At 48.4% G+C, this 20,621-nt stretch overlaps 1 protein-coding gene and 1 long non-coding RNA gene across 5 annotated transcripts in view; one reads left to right on the top strand and one right to left on the bottom strand.

Annotated features, from left to right (window-relative positions):
- Nucleotides 1-4,291: 4,291 nt before the first annotated feature.
- LOC120750416 (uncharacterized) lies at nucleotides 4,292-16,321 on the bottom strand. The gene is made up of 4 exons (XR_005699975.2): nucleotides 14,929-16,321; nucleotides 5,176-5,277; nucleotides 4,996-5,063; nucleotides 4,292-4,563 (listed from the first exon to the last, which is right to left on the bottom strand). It is a non-coding gene; the product is annotated as an uncharacterized LOC120750416 (long non-coding RNA).
- The window catches only part of MDGA1 (MAM domain containing glycosylphosphatidylinositol anchor 1), a 165,643-nt gene continuing 160,411 nt past the window's right edge, over nucleotides 15,390-20,621 (top strand). For 2 of the 4 annotated variants that reach the window (XM_040059100.2, XM_040059099.2), the window contains exon 1: nucleotides 15,390-16,638. In XM_040059100.2, coding sequence (XP_039915034.1) covers nucleotides 16,512-16,638 — 127 coding nt within the window. In that variant the 5' untranslated portion in view covers nucleotides 15,390-16,511. The remainder of the gene's footprint in view (nucleotides 16,639-20,621) is intronic. The other 2 variants (XM_040059096.1, XM_040059098.1) reach the window with 2 other exon arrangements.

Below are 20,621 nucleotides of genomic sequence, written 5' to 3' on the forward strand. Positions count from 1 at the left end.
GACAGGGCTGTATCCAGCTGGCAATATTTGTGCATGTGCCAAAGGGAGCAGATATCTCCACTCCTCTAAGTCAAGAGGCTAAAGGCCTTCATGTTGGGTGTGAAGATCCCACCATGCAAACTGTTTCATGATCCTTGGGTCTCCAGAACCAGATAGGTGCTGAAACCCTTTGTGCATGTAGCGCACGCGAGTCTGACCCAACAGACTTGCTCTACAATTTTAAGCCTTCTAAAGTGATTTTAAGTTGTCTTTGTAGAAAGTTCACAGGGATTCCATATCCATAGCTCCACTCTACATCAGCTGGCCGGCTGAGAAGATGCTGAGGGCTGGCATCCACACTGCTGGCCCTGGCTGGGGAATACTGGCAGAGCCCTGTGTGAGAAGGTGTTCTTCTCCTACCCTCCTGATAGAGAGATGATGAGAAGATTTTATTCACCAGGGCTGTCAATCTAACACCTTTCAGCAGCAGGAATTCTGTTTAGAATAAAACAATAGACCCAAAATTGATAATCAGATGCAAATTATGTACCAGTATGCAGAAGATAAAGATAAGATTTGCATAAAATATTTGTGTGACATCAGCTAAGTATCCCTAATTTTTTCCCAGGAGGTATCAAAGAACAGAAAACAGTAATTCCGCACCCAGCTCATCTCCCCTCCTTTACCACAGCCCTCAGCCACAGTCCTGTATTTGAAGGCAGACACCTTTATCAGAGAGATGCCCCTTTCCTTCCCACCTGCTGAAGGGGGCAACCTGCTGCAAGGAAGCTCAGGTCAGGCTTGGTGGCAGAGACTGTTTCTTTCCTCAGGAATCTCTTTTCCAGAAGGGGAAGACATTAGCTAAGAGGGTGAAATGAATTTGCAACTGCTCTTCTGTATTTACAGAGCTTGTTCAACAACTGCTCTCTGTGGAGCTTAAAATAGTCTTTTGAGGATAGGAAACATCTCAGCTTCAATCCAAAATCTATGTCTTCTGTAAAAAAAAGCAATCCAGGGTGCCAGTGCTGGCACAGTTTCTCTTTTGCAAGCAGGCAAGAGCTTCTCACACCGTGTCTGCTCTGGATGTGCACTTTGGCCAGTCTCCAGCTCCAAACACTGTCCTTCTGGTCCCCCGTTTTGTTGGAGTTTTGGGCCGGCATTGCTCAGGGGCTGTGGTGTCTCCCAGAGCCAAAGGGCACTACTGACCAGTGCTAACAGGTAGCCTACAGGTTTAAGTGTGCTAGCCAAATCCTGATGCTCTGCAGTGTGGCCGCTGTGCACCCTTGGGTGCAGGTCTTCCCAAGGAGCGCAAGCAAGACGGCCCCAGTGTGGGCGTCCTCGCTGGCTCCTTCTCTGCATCTCGGCATCAGCTGAGGACTTTTGGTGCACCACTGGGAGGATGCCAATATCACCCTTGCCTGGAGACTGTAGAGATCCCTCCTCATGATGCCAGCCAGCCAGGCTGTGCTGGTCAGGGCTGGCCACATCTTGGACGGCGGGAAAAGTAAGTGCAAGGGGAAAGGGTGTTCTTAGGATGTGGGAGCTGTGCAACTCTCTTCAAACCCTGAAGCAGTGTCACACAAACGAAAGGGGAAAACTGGGGCTCTCCAGAGATGCCTGTACACACACGAGTCTGACTCATCTGTGGCTGCCCAGGGGCCCTTCTGTCAGATGGGAAAGAGCTGAGCTGTGGCAGTGGCAGCAGCGGCTGCAGCAGCAGCAGTGCCCTATTCTCGCAATTCATCACCATCTGCTTCTCCCAGTCAGAACCTATAGCTATTTCCCCCCGCCAGAGTTAAAAACATGCCTTGATTTTTGTCTTCCATGCAGTATTTTATTTATGATTGTTCTGGACCAATCTTAATTACTGTTTACCAAGGGAATTGTAAAGCAGTCCCACCTTCTCCAGGTCTAGCTCCATATATTAGCTATTTTCTTCCAACAGTTATAGATATGTGTACATGTAGCCTCTCTCTTCCCTTCCCTTGCTTTTTTCTTTCTCTCCCACTGGATGAGTGTATATATGTGAACCAGGGAAAGAAACAAAAAGCTGATGCTTGAAACAGATTAGTTTGCCTTACACAGCTGACCGGCTTTCTTAGAGAAGGCTGGATACTGGGAATTCAGCATTTCCCCTTTGATTGATTGTCTCTGTGTCTCGGGAGATTAGAATTTGGCATTTTGAGTCACTCGTGACAAGTCTAAGAGTAACAAAAACGCTCCTGTGACATAAAATCAGGCCTAAAATCACTTACCCTCTCCTCCCTTGGCTTCATAAATGTGCCTCTTTCATTTGCACTGCTGTTTACTTATTTAGGACAGACAGGGATTGTGGCATTTTTCATCACAAAGCATTTGATAAAGTACTTTCCAAGAGGTAATACAGTGGTTGCCCAGGATGGACAGTGTGCCCAAGACTACAAAACACTGTCTTCCAACAACTCCACTGACAATGATTTTGTATTCTTTCTGCCGTACAAAATATTTTTAGATTGGTATTAACCTCTCTGTGCTTGTGTGGGTAGATGCATGTCTGTGTGTATATTATTACCCTTGGTATTAATAACTGCAAAATGGACCTGCTCGATCCTCTTTATAAACAAGCAGAATGTTCTGAACATCAGTGGGTTCTGTGCTGAACACAGGACAGGCTCTGTACCTATAAGGAACGAGGAATCCCAGCTATGAGGAACATGTAATCATCCATTCATGTTGCTGCTTTCAAAATGTAAGAATGAGGTTACAATCTGTTTCTCTTTTAAAGGCCCATTTCAGTTCCTCTACAATTTTGTCTTGTGAAATGTGTTTGGCTTGAAAAAGACCAGGCTGGCTCTGAAAGCAAGTGAGAATATTCGTGCAACATCTGAAGAAGAGCTTATCAAACAATATTGGAACAGTAGTTTATTAAAGATTTAACCCCTTTGACATTTTCATTTTTGTTTACTGTTTGTTCACATCCTGCTAGCTCAAGGATATACTGTTTATTGTCCTTCAGATTTTCCATATCATTAATTCTGGCTGGAGGCTCCAGCAACAGCTGTATTCAAAGAAACTAGATTATAATCGAGAGAAATTATTAATGATTTTGTTGATATCTTCTTACTTTCTTATTGATTTCACTGGAAATCATCAGCTTGATAGTATTCCCATGGAGCTGAAATGGAAAGGGGCCATATGTGTGACTGTCATGATCTCCAGGAGTTTAGCTCTGCGTGCCAAGGGCACCAAAGTCCTCTCCCGCTCAGGGTGAGCAAACCACCAAGGGAATGCCAAGACTCCCCTTTCCACCCTGGCACAGTGAGATCGCATCATGTGTGCTGGTTGCAGTTTATGGGGCAGAAGAACTTGTTTTCTACGAGATAACCCAATTATCTGCATCCTTCCCTTGAAGTGGGAGGCTCCATTTGCAGCTGTAAGATAACGATTCCAGACTCAGCGCTGCAGATACGATCTTCTCTGCCTCATTACAGACTGGGCTGGTTTCAAGCAAAGCTGTTGTCTGCCAAAGGCAGGAGCCTGCCAGGGGCTACCAGCAGCCTAGTTTGCTTGGCTGGAAGAGGCGGAGATGGCTGTGGCTGCAGCAGGCGTGACCCCACTGTCCAGCCTTTCGCCTCCAAGCTGCGTGCTATAAAGAGGGTAGAAAAGAAGCAGCACATCCAGGGAGGGACCACTCTGCTGCTTCCACGGAGATTACTTGCTTGCCTAAGGATGAAGTGAAAACCTTAGGGCTGCAAAATTAAATTTTCCCTACCCTGCTGATAAGCCTTGAGCCAACTCTGATTAAAGAGGTATCTTCACCTTCTTCTATTTTGTCCACAGAGAGAGGCTTATTGAAAGGTTGATTCTGATCCCTGTTAAGAAAAAAAATAAAGGAGAAAGACTACAAAATTCTCCTTGCTTCAAGATTTCAGAGTTAAGTCTTACTCACAATACAATATTTTCTAAAAGTGTTACTTGAGGAGGAATATTTTGAATCTAAAATCATTTATATTACTTCTACTGCAATATGTTTGCCACTTTTTCATGAGCCTCTCTGAGTCCAGCATAAACACATTATCCTGCAAAATCTTAAATAAAGGTAGTTTAGACATTGCTTCCGCAAGAGGCAATTTGCTAAATCAGGGATGATAAATGTAGAACTGTGGCTTGAAAATGAAATGTGATCCTCTAGCCAGACAAACAATAAGGGAAAAAGTGCTCATATGAGAAATTTTTATTGGTAATTTCTTGATTAACCAATGCTCATTTTCCAGAGAGAAAGGCATCTATTGGTTCCTGTAAAATATTTTTTTTCTCAGGCATCTTTTATCAATATGTCTGCCATTCTCAGGGACTCAGAGGTACACAGCGAATACAGAAGAATATTTAACATGAGACACCTCACACAGGATGTTTGGAGCAGGGATGAGCTCATCCCCTGTCAGCTGCAATGACCCAACTCCAGGTTACTTCCCAAGACCAGGTGTACCCAGGGCAGCTGGACTGGATCTTCAGGCACAAGGAAACACTTTTCACCTTATCCTTCCCTGACTCCCCCTTCATATCAGCCTTTCCAACTCCACTGGCTTCATTGCAAGGGCGGGACTGTAAGGGAATTAAGGTAGGCTGTGAGGCAAGTGAGGGGTGCACAAAGGTGGGAGGGAGAAAAATAAGGGCTAGGTGGGCAGAAAGAAGGGGCAGAACTGCTAGGTCATGGGGATCCTGCCCAGCCTCCCCCCAACAAGCCTCTTCTTGCCATACCCACAGCCCAGGACCACATTTCAGCCCAACCAGGGTCCACCAGTCCCTGTCCCAGAAAGCAGTGCCTTCTTCGTTCTGCCTTTCCCCAAGCTTCAGTCGTCTACTTGCTCCCAGCATCTTTCCAGCAGTCCTTGTTTCTCCTCCAATGCTTCAAGCTGCCCCAGTGTCCCTCTTTCATCCCTCCCCCAGGACATTTTCCAGCTCCTCCTTTCTCTGTCCACCCCAGTAACTCCTGAGTCAGTGCTGACAGACTCCCCACTAGCTCCTCCCTCTCACCTGGATATTGCTGGTTCCTCCAGTCCTCCCTGATGATGGGTGGAGAGGTGGCACTTGTCTCCCTCATTCTTTATGCCAAAGACCAGGAAAAATCAGAGTAGGAAAAGCAGAGATATTTATTCCTCAGTGTCAGCATCACATGCCATGAAACCTTCCAGCAAGTCAGATATTGTGGTCTACCTGCAAATCTGAGGGCTGCTGAAGAGCTGTAAATCAAATTCCAAATGGGTTTTGTTCCTTCAGAAGACTGGTTTGTGCATCCTGATGGAATATGGCGCTGCTCTGTGTGAAGTAGAAATGAATGGTTCATTATTGGCTTATCAGAAATCAGTCCTGGAGGTTGTTCCTCACAATGCACTTTGATTAGAACAGGAGATCAGACCAGCAGTGCTTCCTTCTGTCTCTGTAATCTGAATGATTCGGTCCATCTGAAAATTATGCTATTTCTCACTAATTTTACTGAGTGACATAGCTAATGGGAAAGTCTGTTGCTGCTGCTCAAAACCCTTGACTGATGTGCCTGGGGAAGTTTGGATGCAGGGGCTGGTTTAGCAAGGAGAAGCACCTCACCTTCCAGAGGAGGGCAGCCACCTGGGGAGCTGCATGGACAAACTTCTTTGGAAACTCAGAGGGGGAATGTGCATCACTTCAGACACGAATTGATATGGCTTAAAACACTGCAGTGACTGGTGATTCCCCGGAGGGAGGTTGCAACAGAGGGGATTATGTTTTCAAGTGTTCAAGGAAAGTGCCAGCTAAGGAGTAGGTAAATCAGGCCCTATCTTGGCCCTGTGTTTGGCTTTACCTCAGGCTGACACTCCATATCATAGTCCTCCCCATCTGTGAGGTACCAGCAATGGCGTGTGGTAAAGCTGGTTGCTCCCAACATCTTCAAGGCTCGGTAAAGATCAACCATGTGCCCAGCACATCACTCTGGAAGCAGCAATAGCAACAGCCATCAAAATCCCTGACTTTAGTTTCAAGCTAGCATGATTAGCTCTTTTTCTCTTTCTTCTGAGGACTAGATGTAACTGAGAAATCAAACTTCAGCCTCTGCCAGCCTATGAAGGGTGGAGAAGGTGGAGATTCCCAGCAGGTTGTATGATCTGTCATTTCTCTGGACTGAAAGGCAGGAAGAGGAGAAATATCTTTGTTCCACATTCCTGCTAACTTTCTTGGCATAATGAGCTAGCCAGCTAATAAGCAAGTAATTATGCATTGGAATACACAGTTCAGTGGCAATGCTGTCTGTCTGCAGCCATGCTGAGAAATGAGGCAAGAAAGTGCTTTAGCTCTGCTCATCTCCCTGCCTCGCTGTCTGAGTTTGGGTGAGTCACACCTTGGCTCTGGGTTTCAGCCCCCTCCTCACACAGGGGAGTGCTCCTTCATGCTCATTTTTGATCAGAGTTGCAACTCCTGGCTGAGACAGCCATGCCAGCTGAGAAGCCCTCTGTGTGAGTGCAAGTTCACATCTGTTGGTTGGAAGCAGTGAGGAGATGGGTGATGCTGGCAAGAGCAGCTCTGCTGGTAAACTGCCTCCCTAGGAGCAGTGTTTCAATGCCACACAGAACTCAGACACCTGTCTTGTGTCCCCACGTAGCCTCAGCTTCTCTAAAATGATCAGAGCAACTCCTATGAAAAATATTTTGGTAAATGGGGTTGGTTTTTCTATAATTTCCTCCCAGTAGGGTTTTTCTGTTAATTTCTTGTGTGTAGCATCTAGTGTTACTTAGTTTCACAGTAATGGTTCTTCTAACTCTGAATTGCTGCACAATTGTGTTATAAACATGTTAAGTTGAAACAGGGTATTTCACCATGGATTTACTAAAATGGAACAATTTACAGAGGAAAAACAAGGATGCTGCTGTGCCTTAAGGATGAGAGAATATTTTAGCATAGAGGCAACATGGAATTGTGTTTCAGACTCAGCCCAGAGGTAAAGAGGGAGCAGCAATCCTTGGTGCCTCTGTGTGTGTGTATGTGTGTGAGTGTATGTGTCTGTGTGCATTGTGTTTTCCATCCTTTCAGCAGGCACAGTTCTGAACATTTTCTCTTCTTTGCACATTTCTTTTGCAACTCCTGGATTTTTCAATTAGTTTCTAAAGATATTTCACTTCAACAGGCAGTTGGTTAAAAATGTAGCTGTAGTGTATCATGGGACAGAGGAGAAAGGGATTTTTGTGTTTGTATATACAGGCTAACACAAAAATAAAACATCCCTGGATCCTTGAGTCAAGTATTGCAGCAGTCAAGTATGGCAAACACCACCTGGAAATGAAGAGCAATAGCAATTCTTAAGGGTAGCTCATAGACTGTATGTAATATCCAACAAGGAAACTAAGGAAATGACTTCTGCACAAGTTAACTGTAGGGGCTTTATTCTCAAACTCACTAAAAGCAGCTGAGCTTTGTGTGCTACTTCTGCACCGTGGGCTAGATTTGGGTCATGAGAAGGGAGTGCCTTTTAGATTAGGTCAGAGGGGCCAGCTACCCATGACTTTTTTTTGTGTTCACATTTCCCAAAGCACTTGGACTTCAGGCATCCAGGTTTCCTTAATATCATACAGGATCAAAACACTGAGATGAAATGTTTTTATACAAGTGGTGTATGTGCAGAGACTGCTGAGGAGCACAAATGAGGGCCGAGAGACCCAGTCCTCGCAGATGAGCTCAGAGCATCCTCCCTCCTGGAAGTGAGATTTGCAGCACTCTATCACTCCGGACCTCATCAGCTCACAGACCCAAAGCAGGAAAGCTCAATGGCAAGCAATGCCTTGCCCAGTCAGGCAGCTCTTTGCATTCTCTCCTTAAGCCTGGAAACCTTCTGATGTATTCACCTGCCACCCTGAGCTATAGGTATGAGCAGAGCAAGGAATGACAGTGAAACAGGCCATATAAGTCATTTTGAACTAAAATGTAAGGGTCCACATCCATCTTTGAGTGCCTCTGGAAGAGATAAGTACACTGGGGCCACTGTATTTCCAACAGGAACTCTGGCCTCAGTATTTCCAAACCTCAGGTCAAAGCTGTGTTTACTCATAATCCTTCTTGAAGGAATCTGGGCAGGGAAGATGGGTCAGGCTTGGAGAGTGGATTTGTGGTAGAGTTTTGGCTATTAACTAACTAAGTGGGTTTTGCTGGATGTTGTTTTTAATTTTTGAAAGATTTTCTACTTAGTGCTCTTAAGGTGGGTTTTAACAGTTTATTGTATTTTTTTACTTTGCTTGTAGTTGGTGCATGGTAGGGGATATGGTATACTTATCTAATGTTATTCTTCTTAGTTTAGGTGTTGATAAGGTTGTTTTTGAAATGAGTCTTATTGTTTGATTTAATATTTTTAGGAGCATTAAAATGGTGTCATGGGTTGTAGTGTGAGGTATAGGGGAGGTTTTAATGATTTTGTGGTTATTTAGTTATTTTTTATTATTGAGAGCACGTAGTGCTTACTTTGGTGTGTTTGGGGTAGTGTAACATAATTAATTTGTTAGGGTTTTTTATACTTATATTTGGACTATTGTTTACAATACTATAAGGGTTTTATTTGTTTGGTTTGTTTGATTGTAGTACATGTTTTATAGTTATGGATAACTTGAGAAATACTGTTCACGGTTAGATTTACTTTTTTGTTTTGTGCTTATTTATAGCTGGTATTTTTACTTTGATAATTTGGGGTATTATGAGTTTATTGAGCTAGGAATAACTTTTTTTTTTGGTGTTGTTAATTTAAATTTATTTTTGATACTTTTATTTTGAAGAAAAATAGCAGGAGAACTACCAAAAAATAGTGTAGGAGGAAGCCTCCACCAGGCACTGGGCTGATTCAGGTATCTCCAGTCAAAACAGCCAGTGATGGCCAGGTGAGCTGGGGACTGCACACCCATTCTCCTGGGTGGTGTGGTGGTTTCAGGCAGATTTTGGGAGAAACCCTCCCACAGGGCCCCCCTCCCCTCCTCCAACTGGTTCGGGAAAAAAGATTTCCTCAGAGAGAAGTGGAAAAAACCTGTTTATTAAACAGGCAAAGCACTCCCAGCACAATACCCGATGACAAGAGCTTCGTGCCGCTTACGGAGGGATAACAAACTTAAAGAAAGAAAGTCTCCTCTTGAGGGTCGTCACTGTGCTCCACCGCTCCGTCTCCGCTGACGCTGGGAGAAAAGGAGATGTGCAGGGCTGGTCTTGGTGGGGTGGGTCCCCTGTGGAGGCCCCCGGTGCTTCCCCAGGTCCTTAGTCCGGAGAGGTTGGAACAGTTCCGAGGAGAGGACAAAAAAAGCAAAAAGGAAGGAAAAAAGGACAAAAAAAAAAGAAAAAGAAAAAAAAGCAAAAAGCTTCAGCTATTATACAGCGTCTAACTACGCTAGCACTAAACTAACTAACCAACTGCTGGGAAAAAAAACAACAGAGCTTCTTTCGTCTTGCCGAGTTCCAGCTCCCCCGCTTCAAGGTCACTCCGAGGAGCAGAGTTTTCCTGGGGAAAAACAAACCGTGCTTGCCCTCCCCCCTGCACCCAACAGACGATTGGGGATACACAGTCACCCCAGGACAGTGGACAGAGCCCATCCCTGTGCAGGTCTGACTGCCCAAGCTCTTTGGACTGTGGCAGTGCACACTGGCTTCGACAGCTACGGATTTCAAATTTTTTATTGTGTTCCAGTAAGAAGCTGGTGGAGAGCTGCAGTTCTGAGCAGCAGGGTATGGTCCCCCAGGAAGCAGTGGGGCTCCTTCAGGCATTGAATGGGATGTGCTTCTCTGCAGCCCGCCTGGCACACTGTTGGATCTTTCTGCAACCAGCCCCGCCAGCTCTTGTGGTCTGGGATGGATAGTGAAGAGAGATTCTGGCAGTAAAATAGTTTTCTCTGCAGCTACTTTTTAATATCCAAAACACAAATGCTCAACTTCTTGAAGCGAGGGTGGCTCTCTCTAAAAACAAAAAGGGACTGAGGAACTTCTTGTGTGTTATTTTAAGTCACCGTATGCTGATCAGCTTCCCGAAAACGAGCAACTGGGCAACTGAAGTGAGAACACCAGCCGGAGTTTTCTCACCAACTAGAGCTGCCAGGACATGTGAGGCACAGCCTGACCTGAGTGCTTCCACAGAAGTGACTCTGCAGGATGGCTTCCTCCTCTCCTCAGGGAGACGTGGTGTGCTGTCTGCGGCCAAAGGCTGCCTCCACCAAGGCCCGAACAGAATTGTATGAGCTGGTAAACCATCCCCAGGCTGTGAGTCGTGCTTAAAACCCCTCAAGGGAAATTCGAGAAGCACCTTCTCCTGGGAGTGCTGACAACTGGTTCAAACACAGCCCTCTGGCTGAAGGCATCTACTTCAGGAGTAGCTCCTTTACTGTCACCTGCACCACCACTTCCACCTCAGGGCAGGGATCACACGTTTCAGATCAGCTGCCTGGCACTGACAAAAGCTGCAATCGATGCACCTTTTGCTTGTAGTGGCAGAGGGCATGAACAGGGCAGAATCATGCCCAAACCCTTTGTGTCTGCTCTTTGTGGAAAAGTATCCCTCTCCAGCCCAGTCTGGGAGACGGGGGCTAGGAAAGGGCACCGAGGCAATAAAAGGAAGTGGAAGAAAAGAAGAACAAGTTCCTTTGACCAGCACCAGCTTGACATTTTCTCAACTCACTTTTTACACATGAAAGGGAGGGTGGGAAAGAAGAAGAAAGCATGAATGTAGAAGAAGAAGCGGGCAGAAGAGAAAAAAGATCAAAGGAAAGGTGAAACAAGAAAAAGATGTTCCCAGTGATGCTGAGACATTTGTCTGCATCCCTGTATGAGCCTGAATCTGTCCTAAAGCATAAGAGAAAAAAAAAAAAAACAAAAAAACAAAAAAAAAACCAAACAAAACAAAACAAAACCAAAAACAAACAAAAAAAACCCCAAACACCAGCAGGATCTCTGTCAGACAAGATATAGAGGCTAAGAAGCACAGAGATTGGTAGAAAATGTTGAGTTAAAAGCCTGTGTGTTTAGTGCACAAGCAGGGACGGGGGAAGTGGGGAGGGCACAGGGTGAGCACTTGAGCTGGGGAAAGAAGAGTGGCCACACATTGAGATCACAGGGGCAAGGGATTGCAAAGGCTTTCAAATAAGCCCTAACCAGGAAATAGAAGTTTGTCGAAGTACAGCTGGGTAAAGGCAGGAGGCAGGAATAGCAGAATCCAATACAAAAGCAACCAGCTGTCAAAAATCCCAGCACAGTCCTGTGACTAACAGCATCTGGGAAGTGCAGGGAGGAAGGGTGGTAAGGCTCAGGTATGATGAAAACCTTGGGTGAAGAATAGAGATGGACTCCCTCTCCATCACTCCTTTCAGTACCAAACACTATCTGTGACGAGAAGAGATAATCAAAAATGCAGAGAATACACAAGAGGCTCTGAGGTACCACTAGTGGTGTAAAATGCATCTGGGAAGAAAGTGAGCACATCATAGGTCTGTTCCCTGGAGTGGAGATGTGGAGAACTGAGGACAGCAAAGCAGAACCCTTGGGATTTATAGCGATATCTTGGCATGCTTCATACTGAAAGCAGGAGATACCCAGGAGAATCTAGGACTGCAGCAGCTCCAGCTTGGTGTTATGAATGATGAGAAACACTGCTCTAGGCCAGGGGAATTTTTTTGCACAGAGATTCTGATTCCAGCACTTCAGAATGGCAAACTAGGATTTTTTTTTAAGTATTTTTTTTTTTACAGTTTTCCTGGGAAGACAAATTAAACAGAAAAAAAACAGACAGCAGACAGTTCAGCTGCACCCTGTCATTGTAGCTTTGCCCAGCTTCTCATCTTCCAGGAGTTGGTGTGCTGCAGAGTACCTGGCGCTGCTGTGTCTAGTTTGTTTATAGCAGTTTGAAGGGGCTCCCCTTCCTCACACACACTGGCTTTCCCTTGCCTTCCCCAGTTCCCCCTCTTTGGCTGCTTTGCTACTCAATTTTGCTGCCTCAAGTCAGACACTTGCCCTGTTCCACACTGCTACAGAACCTGCTCCAGCTCAGAAGCAGCCCAGGAACAACCTTGTATGCTCGGGTCCTTGATGCAGACCTCTGATGCTGTTAGAATTCCCCTGTTTTCCCACCTCCCTGCTAACATCTCTGCTGCAGTGCTACAGAGTCCTCCAGCTTTCCCCTTCCCATCTCTCCTGCAGCATTCAGAGTCACCCTGGCTTTGCCCATTGCCTTTAAGGTGCTCTATGACATTCCTTTTCTATTCCTACTTTTTATTTCTACTCCCTTTCAGTAGGCATAGCAAGGGAAATGTTGCAGTAAAGCTTCCATATATGTGTGGAAGGAGGGAGGCAAGGAAGAGATCAAACTTCAGAGATCGGGAGACATTCTTGGATGGGTTGCTGAGAAGAAAATGAACAGGAAAGAGGCGATAGAAATGTCAGGCCACAAGCTGAAGAGATCACCGGGGCCCAAAGATAGTTGCATCATCCCAGGAAAGAATGAAATGACAGACTGCACCAGAGCAGAGCATGAAAACATTGGCACAGAGATAATGAATGTTCGTGCAACTGGACCTTGGCCTCACACGGTTCTTCAATCGCGTCTTGCCCGGTGTCGTGCTTTATATGATTTGCTCTCTTTGAACACAGCAGCTGTCCCAGAAACTGTCTACCTCTTAACAGAGCTGTGAAATATAGGTGATGGAGTGTGTATAAATATTTCAGAGACAGGACTCATTTGACAAGTGGGGTCTTGAGAAGTGACCGGAGACACTGACTCCCAGACGGAAAGATGGGACAAATATGTTCTGCGGAAACAGTCGGGGGGGAGGAAAGGCATCCTTCATCTTTGCTTTCTGACAAGCAGAATCGCTACAGGGCTTGGTTTCCTCATAACAAGTAGCTTGCTTAGCAAGTGTGCAAGGGAATGCTGCCTCACTGTCACCCATTGCAATCTCCATAATTATGAATGCTATGATTTATTAGGCCTCAAGCAATAATTATTAATTACCGTATTTAGCAAATGCAGTTATGTTCTTGGATTTTGGCAGTATTTTTTCCTACTCAGAATACACTTTGGCAGTTTACTTTGAAATTCATCTTTCATAAGCATTTGTGCCAGTGAAACATGAGCATGTGCATTGAATACTAACACAAAAGAGGGGTGTGAAGCATACATTTTTTTGATTTTTTTTTTTTTACTCATTAACCAGGTATGTAATTCATATTCATCCAAACATTGAGGCACTATTCCATAATTTAATGAGAATCCATGAAAAAAAAAAGAAAATGGAAAGGCTACAAAATGACACATAAATATCCTTATTTCAAAATTATGCATAGAAAAGAACAAGACTCATGTCTCCACGGTTCTATTTTATCACCACGAAGCTTCCTGGATCCGCAACCATCTCTTCATCTCTTTTTCCTTGGGTTGCCTTCAGCCTGCTTCATGGAGATGTAGACAATTTCACTTTATCTCATTATCATCAGCTCCTGCTTCTCCTCATGCCCTGGCAAAAGAGTTGATCCACCTGTCCTCCCGGTGCTGGCTGCCTCCTTCTACCTATGCACCCTTCATAAACGTTGTAACCACCCATTGCGGGAAGGATTAAATCCTTCTCAGATAAGGGTTTATTGTATCAACGAATAAATTTGCTAACATCAGGGGCTTTCACAGGTGCCCTGCTCCATGCCATCAGCTAAGGAAAAGGCATCTTAAGAGTGTGAAAACCACAGTTTCTTGGCAATTTTTTCCTTAGTTATAGCAAAAAGAAACACAAAGGAAAAGAAATCCTAAACCACCACGAGCACAAACAAGGCGGTTTTACACTGGCGGTATCCTGGTAAGTGACAGAACAGAGTCCAGTGGGAAATTGCCTGCCGTGCCTCCCACAAGCACGGATGCAGGCACTGTGGGGGGACGCTGGGTTCTGACGTGATGCTGTCCTGTCTGTATCCTTGCTCCCTCCCTGGTGCATGCTACGGCTTTTCTCTTTCTGACTGAGCGCCGTTTACATCAGGAATAACTACTTGCTAATTAGGGGCTACATCTACTAATTGCTTGTTTGTTAGATCATAACTGAGCAGCCAGCCGCTCTTTGGGCCGTATCTTTCGACTTTTTTTTTTTTTTAATTACACTTTTATCCAGGGGGTGACTTGCTCAGTGCCGGCCGGGGCCCGCACCCCTCGCCGGCTGCCGCGGGAGCGGAGTGGACGCGGGGCCCCGGAGCAGGGCCGGGAGCCGAGGCGGGGGCGCGCAGGGGCCAGCCCCGAGCAAGAAGAGCCGGGGAGGAGCCGCTGTCGCGGAGGGACACCCGCACCAGCCCGTCCCCGGGAGCCCCGGCCAGGCCAGCGGGGGGAAGGGGCGAGCCGGAGCGCGGCTCCCGGGAGCAGAACGCGCCTCTGAGAGGTTTCCACGGCGCTGGCTCCGCTTTAAGGTCTGGCTCATTGCCGGGCCAGGCACGGGTGGGCTCGCCAGCTCGGGGACGAGCAGGTCTAGGCTTCCCAGAAGCAGCGTTTTGTCTCCCCAGCAAAGCAGACGGAGATGGGGATGGCGAAGCGGGGCCCCGCGTAGCCCCCGCTGCCGGTGGTGATGCTCGGGGCTCGCGTAGCATCCTCTTCCTCCTCCCGGCCTCTCGGCCGGGCCCTACGCCGGGGCGGGGGCACGGGCATGCACAGCTTCACCGTTCCGGATTTCACGTAGGAGCATCGCCCCGGCCCGGGCCGGCAGTCCGGGGAGTACCGCGGCCCCCGCGGCCACGCAGCGGGCTGGGGCCCCGCGCAGCATCCCCGCACCGCAGGAGCGCCGCGCCCCGCCGCTCCCTGGCAGCATGCACAAGGCAGCCCCGCCAGCCTGCAACCTACTTGGGGGGCTCCAAAAAACTTTGCTGGCACCAGCCAGCGCCAGCACGGGAGACACCCCGCAAACCTGCGCTGCCCCCCCCATCCCTTGGCATCACAAGTCCCAGCCGGGAGAAGCCTACCTTGTCGCGAGGGTCCTGAGGATGAGGGTACCTCGGACCGACAATCGGCCTCCCGCCCGAAGCAAGTCCCTCTTTCTCCCACCCCTGCGGTCTTGCCTACAATTGGGCCGAGGCGAGGCGTGGGGAGGCTCGCAGAACTGGGCAGGAGGCAGGGCTCTCCCCAGCACGCCCGCTTTAATTGGCTCCTTTTCTTTTTTTTTTTTTTTTCAGTAGCGAAGGGGAATGAAATGGCGAAGAGGGTAGGGGGAAAACCTGGAAAGCCAATAGAATAGAAAATAAGGCGCGGCTGGCAGAGCTGGCAGGCAGGGAGGTGTGAGGCGCGGGCGGGAGCGGGAAGCCCCGCACGCCCCGTCGGGGGGCGGTGGAGCGGAGCGCCCTGGGGCCGCCTGCGGAGCGGGGACATTCCCGGCAACTTTTGCAGGAGATTTTGGCGCTTCAGGAAAAAGCGGGGGGTAGGGACCTCCCAGGCGGTTTCCAGCTGGTGTCTGGCAGGAGTAGCTCAACTTTGTCCAGCTTCTTGTCCCTCATTGTCGGCTACCTTCCAGTTGGAGCCCGTTAGTTCCCAGTAGGAGCTCCGGCAGGCATCGAGGCAAGGGGACACGGGCCCCTGTACAGCTCCAAATCCTCTGCGAGGCGGGCGGAGCAGGCAAGCACGGAGGCGACGCACCCAGACGAGGCTGGCACACAACATCAGGGAAAGTTCTGAAGGACGAAGGACCTGGTAGGCTGGGGAGGAGGCGAGGAGAACCGGCCGGAGCTGCAGGCGCAGCGAGTGTGCGTGGTCTGGGTGCTCCTCGGTTGCTTCTCCCTTCAGGCTGGTTGGGGCGGTGCAGTGCAGCTGGGAGAGCTCTTGGGAGCCGCTTTAAAAAAAAAAAAAAAATCCTTCCTGGATTTGATTAATTACAACAATCCTCAGAAGATCTGGAAAAGAGGAGCGAGAATCACCTATCCCTTCCTCCGCCTTCCAGCAACTGGCTCCTACCCCCCACCCTCGCTTCCCCCCTTTTTCTCCACCTCCTTCTCCTTGTCTCCCTGTCCGCTCCAGGGGCTGCGGCCAGAGCCTCGTCAGGAGGAGGGCGGGTGAGGACTCACTCAAGTTGGCCCCAGTTGGCAGCACTTCGGGCAGCGCGGGACTTGGGGCAGCGCTCGGCAGCTCCCGCTGAACAAAGGAGCCCGTTTCCCGCAGAGATCGGGGGACAGCGCCGGGCTGGCCCGGGCCCTGCTCCTGCCCTAGCCCGGTGCCGGCCCGGTGCCCCCGGGCTGGCCTTTCCCTGTACCCCGAGTGCGGGCGCGGCCGCCTGTTCGCCTGGAGATCCTCGAGCAACCTGGCCAGGGGAAGCGGGAAGCGGCACTCCGCGTTTCTGCCCTCCTTGCCTTCTTCTCTCGCTCTCTCCCTTCCTTTTATCCTTTTTTTTTTTTTTTCCCTTTTTTTTTTTTTTTCCCTATATTTTAAATTTTACCCCCAGGCGGCCCCTGTTGGGGGGTCCCCTGCTCCGCCCGGGGGGCGCCGGTGCCCGGCGCGGAGCGGGGCGCATGGGGCGGCGTTCCGGGAGGCTTTCGGCTGCTCCTCGCTACCCCGCCGGATGCTGCCTGAGCTGTTTTGGCTGTTTTTCTTCGCCGGCGATGAAGACTCTGCCTTGAAGATGGACATGATCTGTTTTTTATTCCTGTCTCTGGTGCCGGTGTACAGCAGGGGACAAGGGGTGTACGGTAAGAGACGCCGTCGCTGTTTGCGGAGGAGGGCTGAGGGGTGGGGGGCGAGGGCGCAGACGGCGGCGGTGGGATCAAAGTTAAAAAGCACCTGCAGGAGAAAGTAAATGATGCCGCCGAACCTCGTCTCAGCCTGAGCGGAGACACTGACGCAGCAATAGGGCTTCTAGCGCCTGTAGCTACTTCGTAATTCCTCGCCGTAACCTCCGCCCGCCTCCCATGTACGAGTCCGCCGAGATGGCACGCAGGGGCCGCCGGCGGGACTGCCGCCGGGGAGCGACAGGAGCCCCGGCCCTGCCTCCGCTCTCCCCACCCGCCTCGCCTGGGGACGCCACGCTGCTGCCGGCGGGGGCGGCTCCGGAGCACCTCCGAGTTGCATTTTCCTCGGGGCACGGGGAGGACGGAGGATCCCTTCTCGGCGATGCCCTTGCGGGTTTCCCCGCTCTCAGCACCACCGGCACGGGGAAGCGGGCAGACGGGCGGCCGGGCTGCCCGGTCTGGTTCCCTGCGTGCCGGGCGCTGCGCGCTCCCGCCGCCGGCACGGCTCCTCCCGGCACGGCCCGGCCCGCCCCGGCCCGCCGGCATCCCCCGCGGAGGCGAGGCGAGGCTGGTTCTACACCCTGTGGAACTTTGCCGCTGATTTTCTTCTTAAGGTGATGGAGGCGGGTGGGTGGTGGTCCGTGGCAGAAATGATGCCGAGCTGCTTGATTCCCCCCCTCCCCCCTTTTTTTACTATTATTTATTATTTTTTCATTTACGGGGCTTACTTGCTCTCCTTGTTTGCAGGCAGGGTGGCAAATAGCGAGCTCGGGTGGTCTCCTCATGAGAGGTTTGGCTTCCGCAGCCCCTCAGTGCGAGGGCAGAGGCGGGGGATGACACCCCGTGCCTCCGAGCACAAGCCCCGGGCTGAAAGAACACCCGCGATTTACTTTAGCCAGACGTGCGGCCCCCCTTTCCCTCTCCCAGCCCTGTCTGAATTCTTGCTTTACAAGATCTGCATTTCCAATATACTGGGAAAAAATAAATAAAAGCAACCCACAAGACTTGTCTCTCATAACAAGCCGGCTTTATCTTGGCTTACGACTCAGTTGTGCGTTGCTGTTAAGTCCTTCTGGAAGGCATGCCACTGCTTCTAACAAGCCAAGCTCTCTGAGCTCTGAAGAGAGACCCCAGTGAGAGAATCCAGCCCCCCCGCTCCCTCTTTTTTAACAGCACGCAGCCAGTCTCTTGTGTGAGCTCTGGCAAAGATCAGTTCAGTCTCACTGACTATGGGTAAGTCTTTGTAGGTCACTTTTTAATGATGTATTTCTTTAATGGAAACAATTCCTCCTTTCTCCTTGAGGACTGGGATGTTAATTTGAGTTTGGGTCTATTTTGTAAAATAACGGTTTTAAATAGAGGGTGTTTAGCTTCCTTTATTTTTTTCCTTCTTCTTCTCAGTGTATGTGTTTTCTCCCAGTCTGCATATCCAGACAAAAATTGTATGACCCTTGAAAGGCTGGAAAGATGAGGAGTAGAATGAGTGTGTGGTACAGAAACCTGGTCAGGGCATATAATTTAATCTTTTGAAACAGGTAATCTGCTTCTAGCTGAACTTTTATTATTTCACTTCAGTGTTTTTGCTGCTGAATAGCTGTCAGTTTCTGTAGAATGGACTCACTGCTTAGGATTGTAGTAAGAGGGACAGAGCTTAAAAGCAGATTTGCTTAAATGTGCTTTAGAGGGTTGCTTGTTGTATTTTTTCATGCACTTCAGTGAACTTGCATTTGACAGAGTTGCTGCTATTAGATCTTCAGAATAACTTACTGATGTTTTTGTCTTTTTCTCTCAGAGAGAGATTGAAGAAGCTGTGTACAAAAGAAAGCACAGATGCAGACATACACTAAGATGAAGGCATCCTTTTAAGCCAAAATGGTCCACTACTGTCTGTTCTCTTACTTAACTACACAAAGGGGAAATCTGGTGTCTTCCTTCCTCTTCCCACCCCTACCTCTTCAAACTCTCGAACAACAGGAGCCTTAATACGCAGTTGTCGCTGAGTGCAGCCCAGAGCACTGTCTCGTGGAATCAGCACGCTGCAAACTTGGATGGTGACTAATAGTTTTCATATTGTCCTTACCAATTCTGCTTTCAGACCTCTACCCTGGGCTGATTTCATGCCTTCTGCAGCCAGCACTCTTTCTTTGGATGTGAGATTGCTGTTACTGATGGCTCAAGCAGAGCTGGATTAATACTGTTATATGTGCAAGGATAAATAAAAAGCAGGATTGGAAATTAGTCCTTCCTCCACTTGGGTTTTGCCTCTCTATTGGTCTCTTGCCATAGCTTTAAGCTGTACTTCAGCATTCTGTGTTGTGAATGTCGATCTCATGTGGCACCTAATGTAAAAATTATGGGAACTCAAGTATCACGGCTCAAGATCTCTTTTCCTGCCTTTGCATATTGGCAGTGGAGACTGGGGGAGGCATCTATATGGGTCTGTAAATATATTTTACTTTAGCAAATCTCCTGAGATTAAATCAGATTAAACAAGATAAAGTATCCATGTGATGTACCCTTTAAATAATACACCCACATGGATGCGCACAAAAGACCTCTGTCTGGGAGAGCACAGTTGTTGCAGAGGTTTATTGAGATGAATGGTATAAATAAAATGTGTATAAAGGGGGTTCTGGGAAAGAAGCATTTGCAATCGAGGTGCAATTTAATTAGGAGTCAAGGTGCTTTTTGCCTGTTACCTGGAGAGGCTTGTTATATAAATTGGCATTTGTTGTAATGACCGAAGTGTGTCTGAAACCCTCTTCTCATTAGCTGATTCCATTCTTTCAGCCTTGTTTGTTGCAGTGAGACAAGGCTGGCCTGATGGGGAAGGCAATTCAGGAGGCTGCCAAGAGGCAACTTTTATCAGTCTTTTGTGGTAGCCGATTTCCCAGACTGCATATGCTTTTCAGTCCTGGTGTGTTAGTGCTGCTGGTCAAGATGAGAAGCCAGCTGTAATAGATCTCTAGAAAATGTCAGAATTGAGGAGGAGGAAGGAGGGAGGAGGTAAGGAGACAGGGGACTTGCCTTTCAAGGCTTGGAGTTATCAACACTTGAAGACTAAGTTAGACTGAGGGGAGGATTGGGGCGTGGTGGTGGCATTCAAAGGGCAAAGTATCCCTCTTGCCTCCCACTGCCTTCTAGATTCCAGGACTTGGGTAGCTCTGGTTTGGTGTGCACAGTGCTGCTGCTGTGCTTGCTCCATGTGCAGTGTATAATTAACATTTCTGGGTTGTCTTGCAATTAGCTCAGTACCCCTGATCAGCAACAGTCTTTCAGGCAGAATAAGGAAGTGGGATGTTTTGTTCCCTGCCTCTCCTAATTCAGCTGCAGAAAAGACATTGTGGGAATGGGCGTCACAGTGTGTGGTGAGGGGCTACACACAGCAAGGTGATGGAAATGGAATAAAAGGAAATGTTTGGGCTGGGCAGCAAGGAAAGCTGCCTGGCATCATGATCAGAGGGACTGGATGGGCTGTGCTTGAAACTGGTGGGGTGGAGCACTTGGAGTGTTGAGTAGTCCTTCCCTGGTCTCAGAGGTGGGGAATACATGACCTGTTAAGGCTCTTTGTTTTAAGAGACACCATCACATTGAATCATCCCTGAGATGCCACTACAGACAGCAAAAAAACCCCCCACCAAACTAGTGGAAGATGGTTTTCTTGTGTCTGTGATGGGGGAGTGTCATAGTAAAACATATCCAGTGTTTAGGCCATGAACACCCACACTTTTTCATTTCATGTAGACATGACATGATTTGTTTCCTGCTCCTTTTACCTGTTGTTTTTTTAAGTAAAAACACTTTTCCTAGAGTTCTTTTTAATGTTGGCTCCCTCACACCCTCTTGCAGCCTGTATGCATCCATGTCTTCTGCTGACAGTTCCTGGGGCACAGGCACTCTGATGTCACCTGGAGCCTGCTGATCTGAATCCATCCGTCTCACGT

Source organism: Hirundo rustica, chromosome 3 (genome assembly GCF_015227805.2).
Source record: "Hirundo rustica isolate bHirRus1 chromosome 3, bHirRus1.pri.v3, whole genome shotgun sequence".
Lineage (NCBI taxonomy): Eukaryota > Metazoa > Chordata > Aves > Passeriformes > Hirundinidae > Hirundo > Hirundo rustica.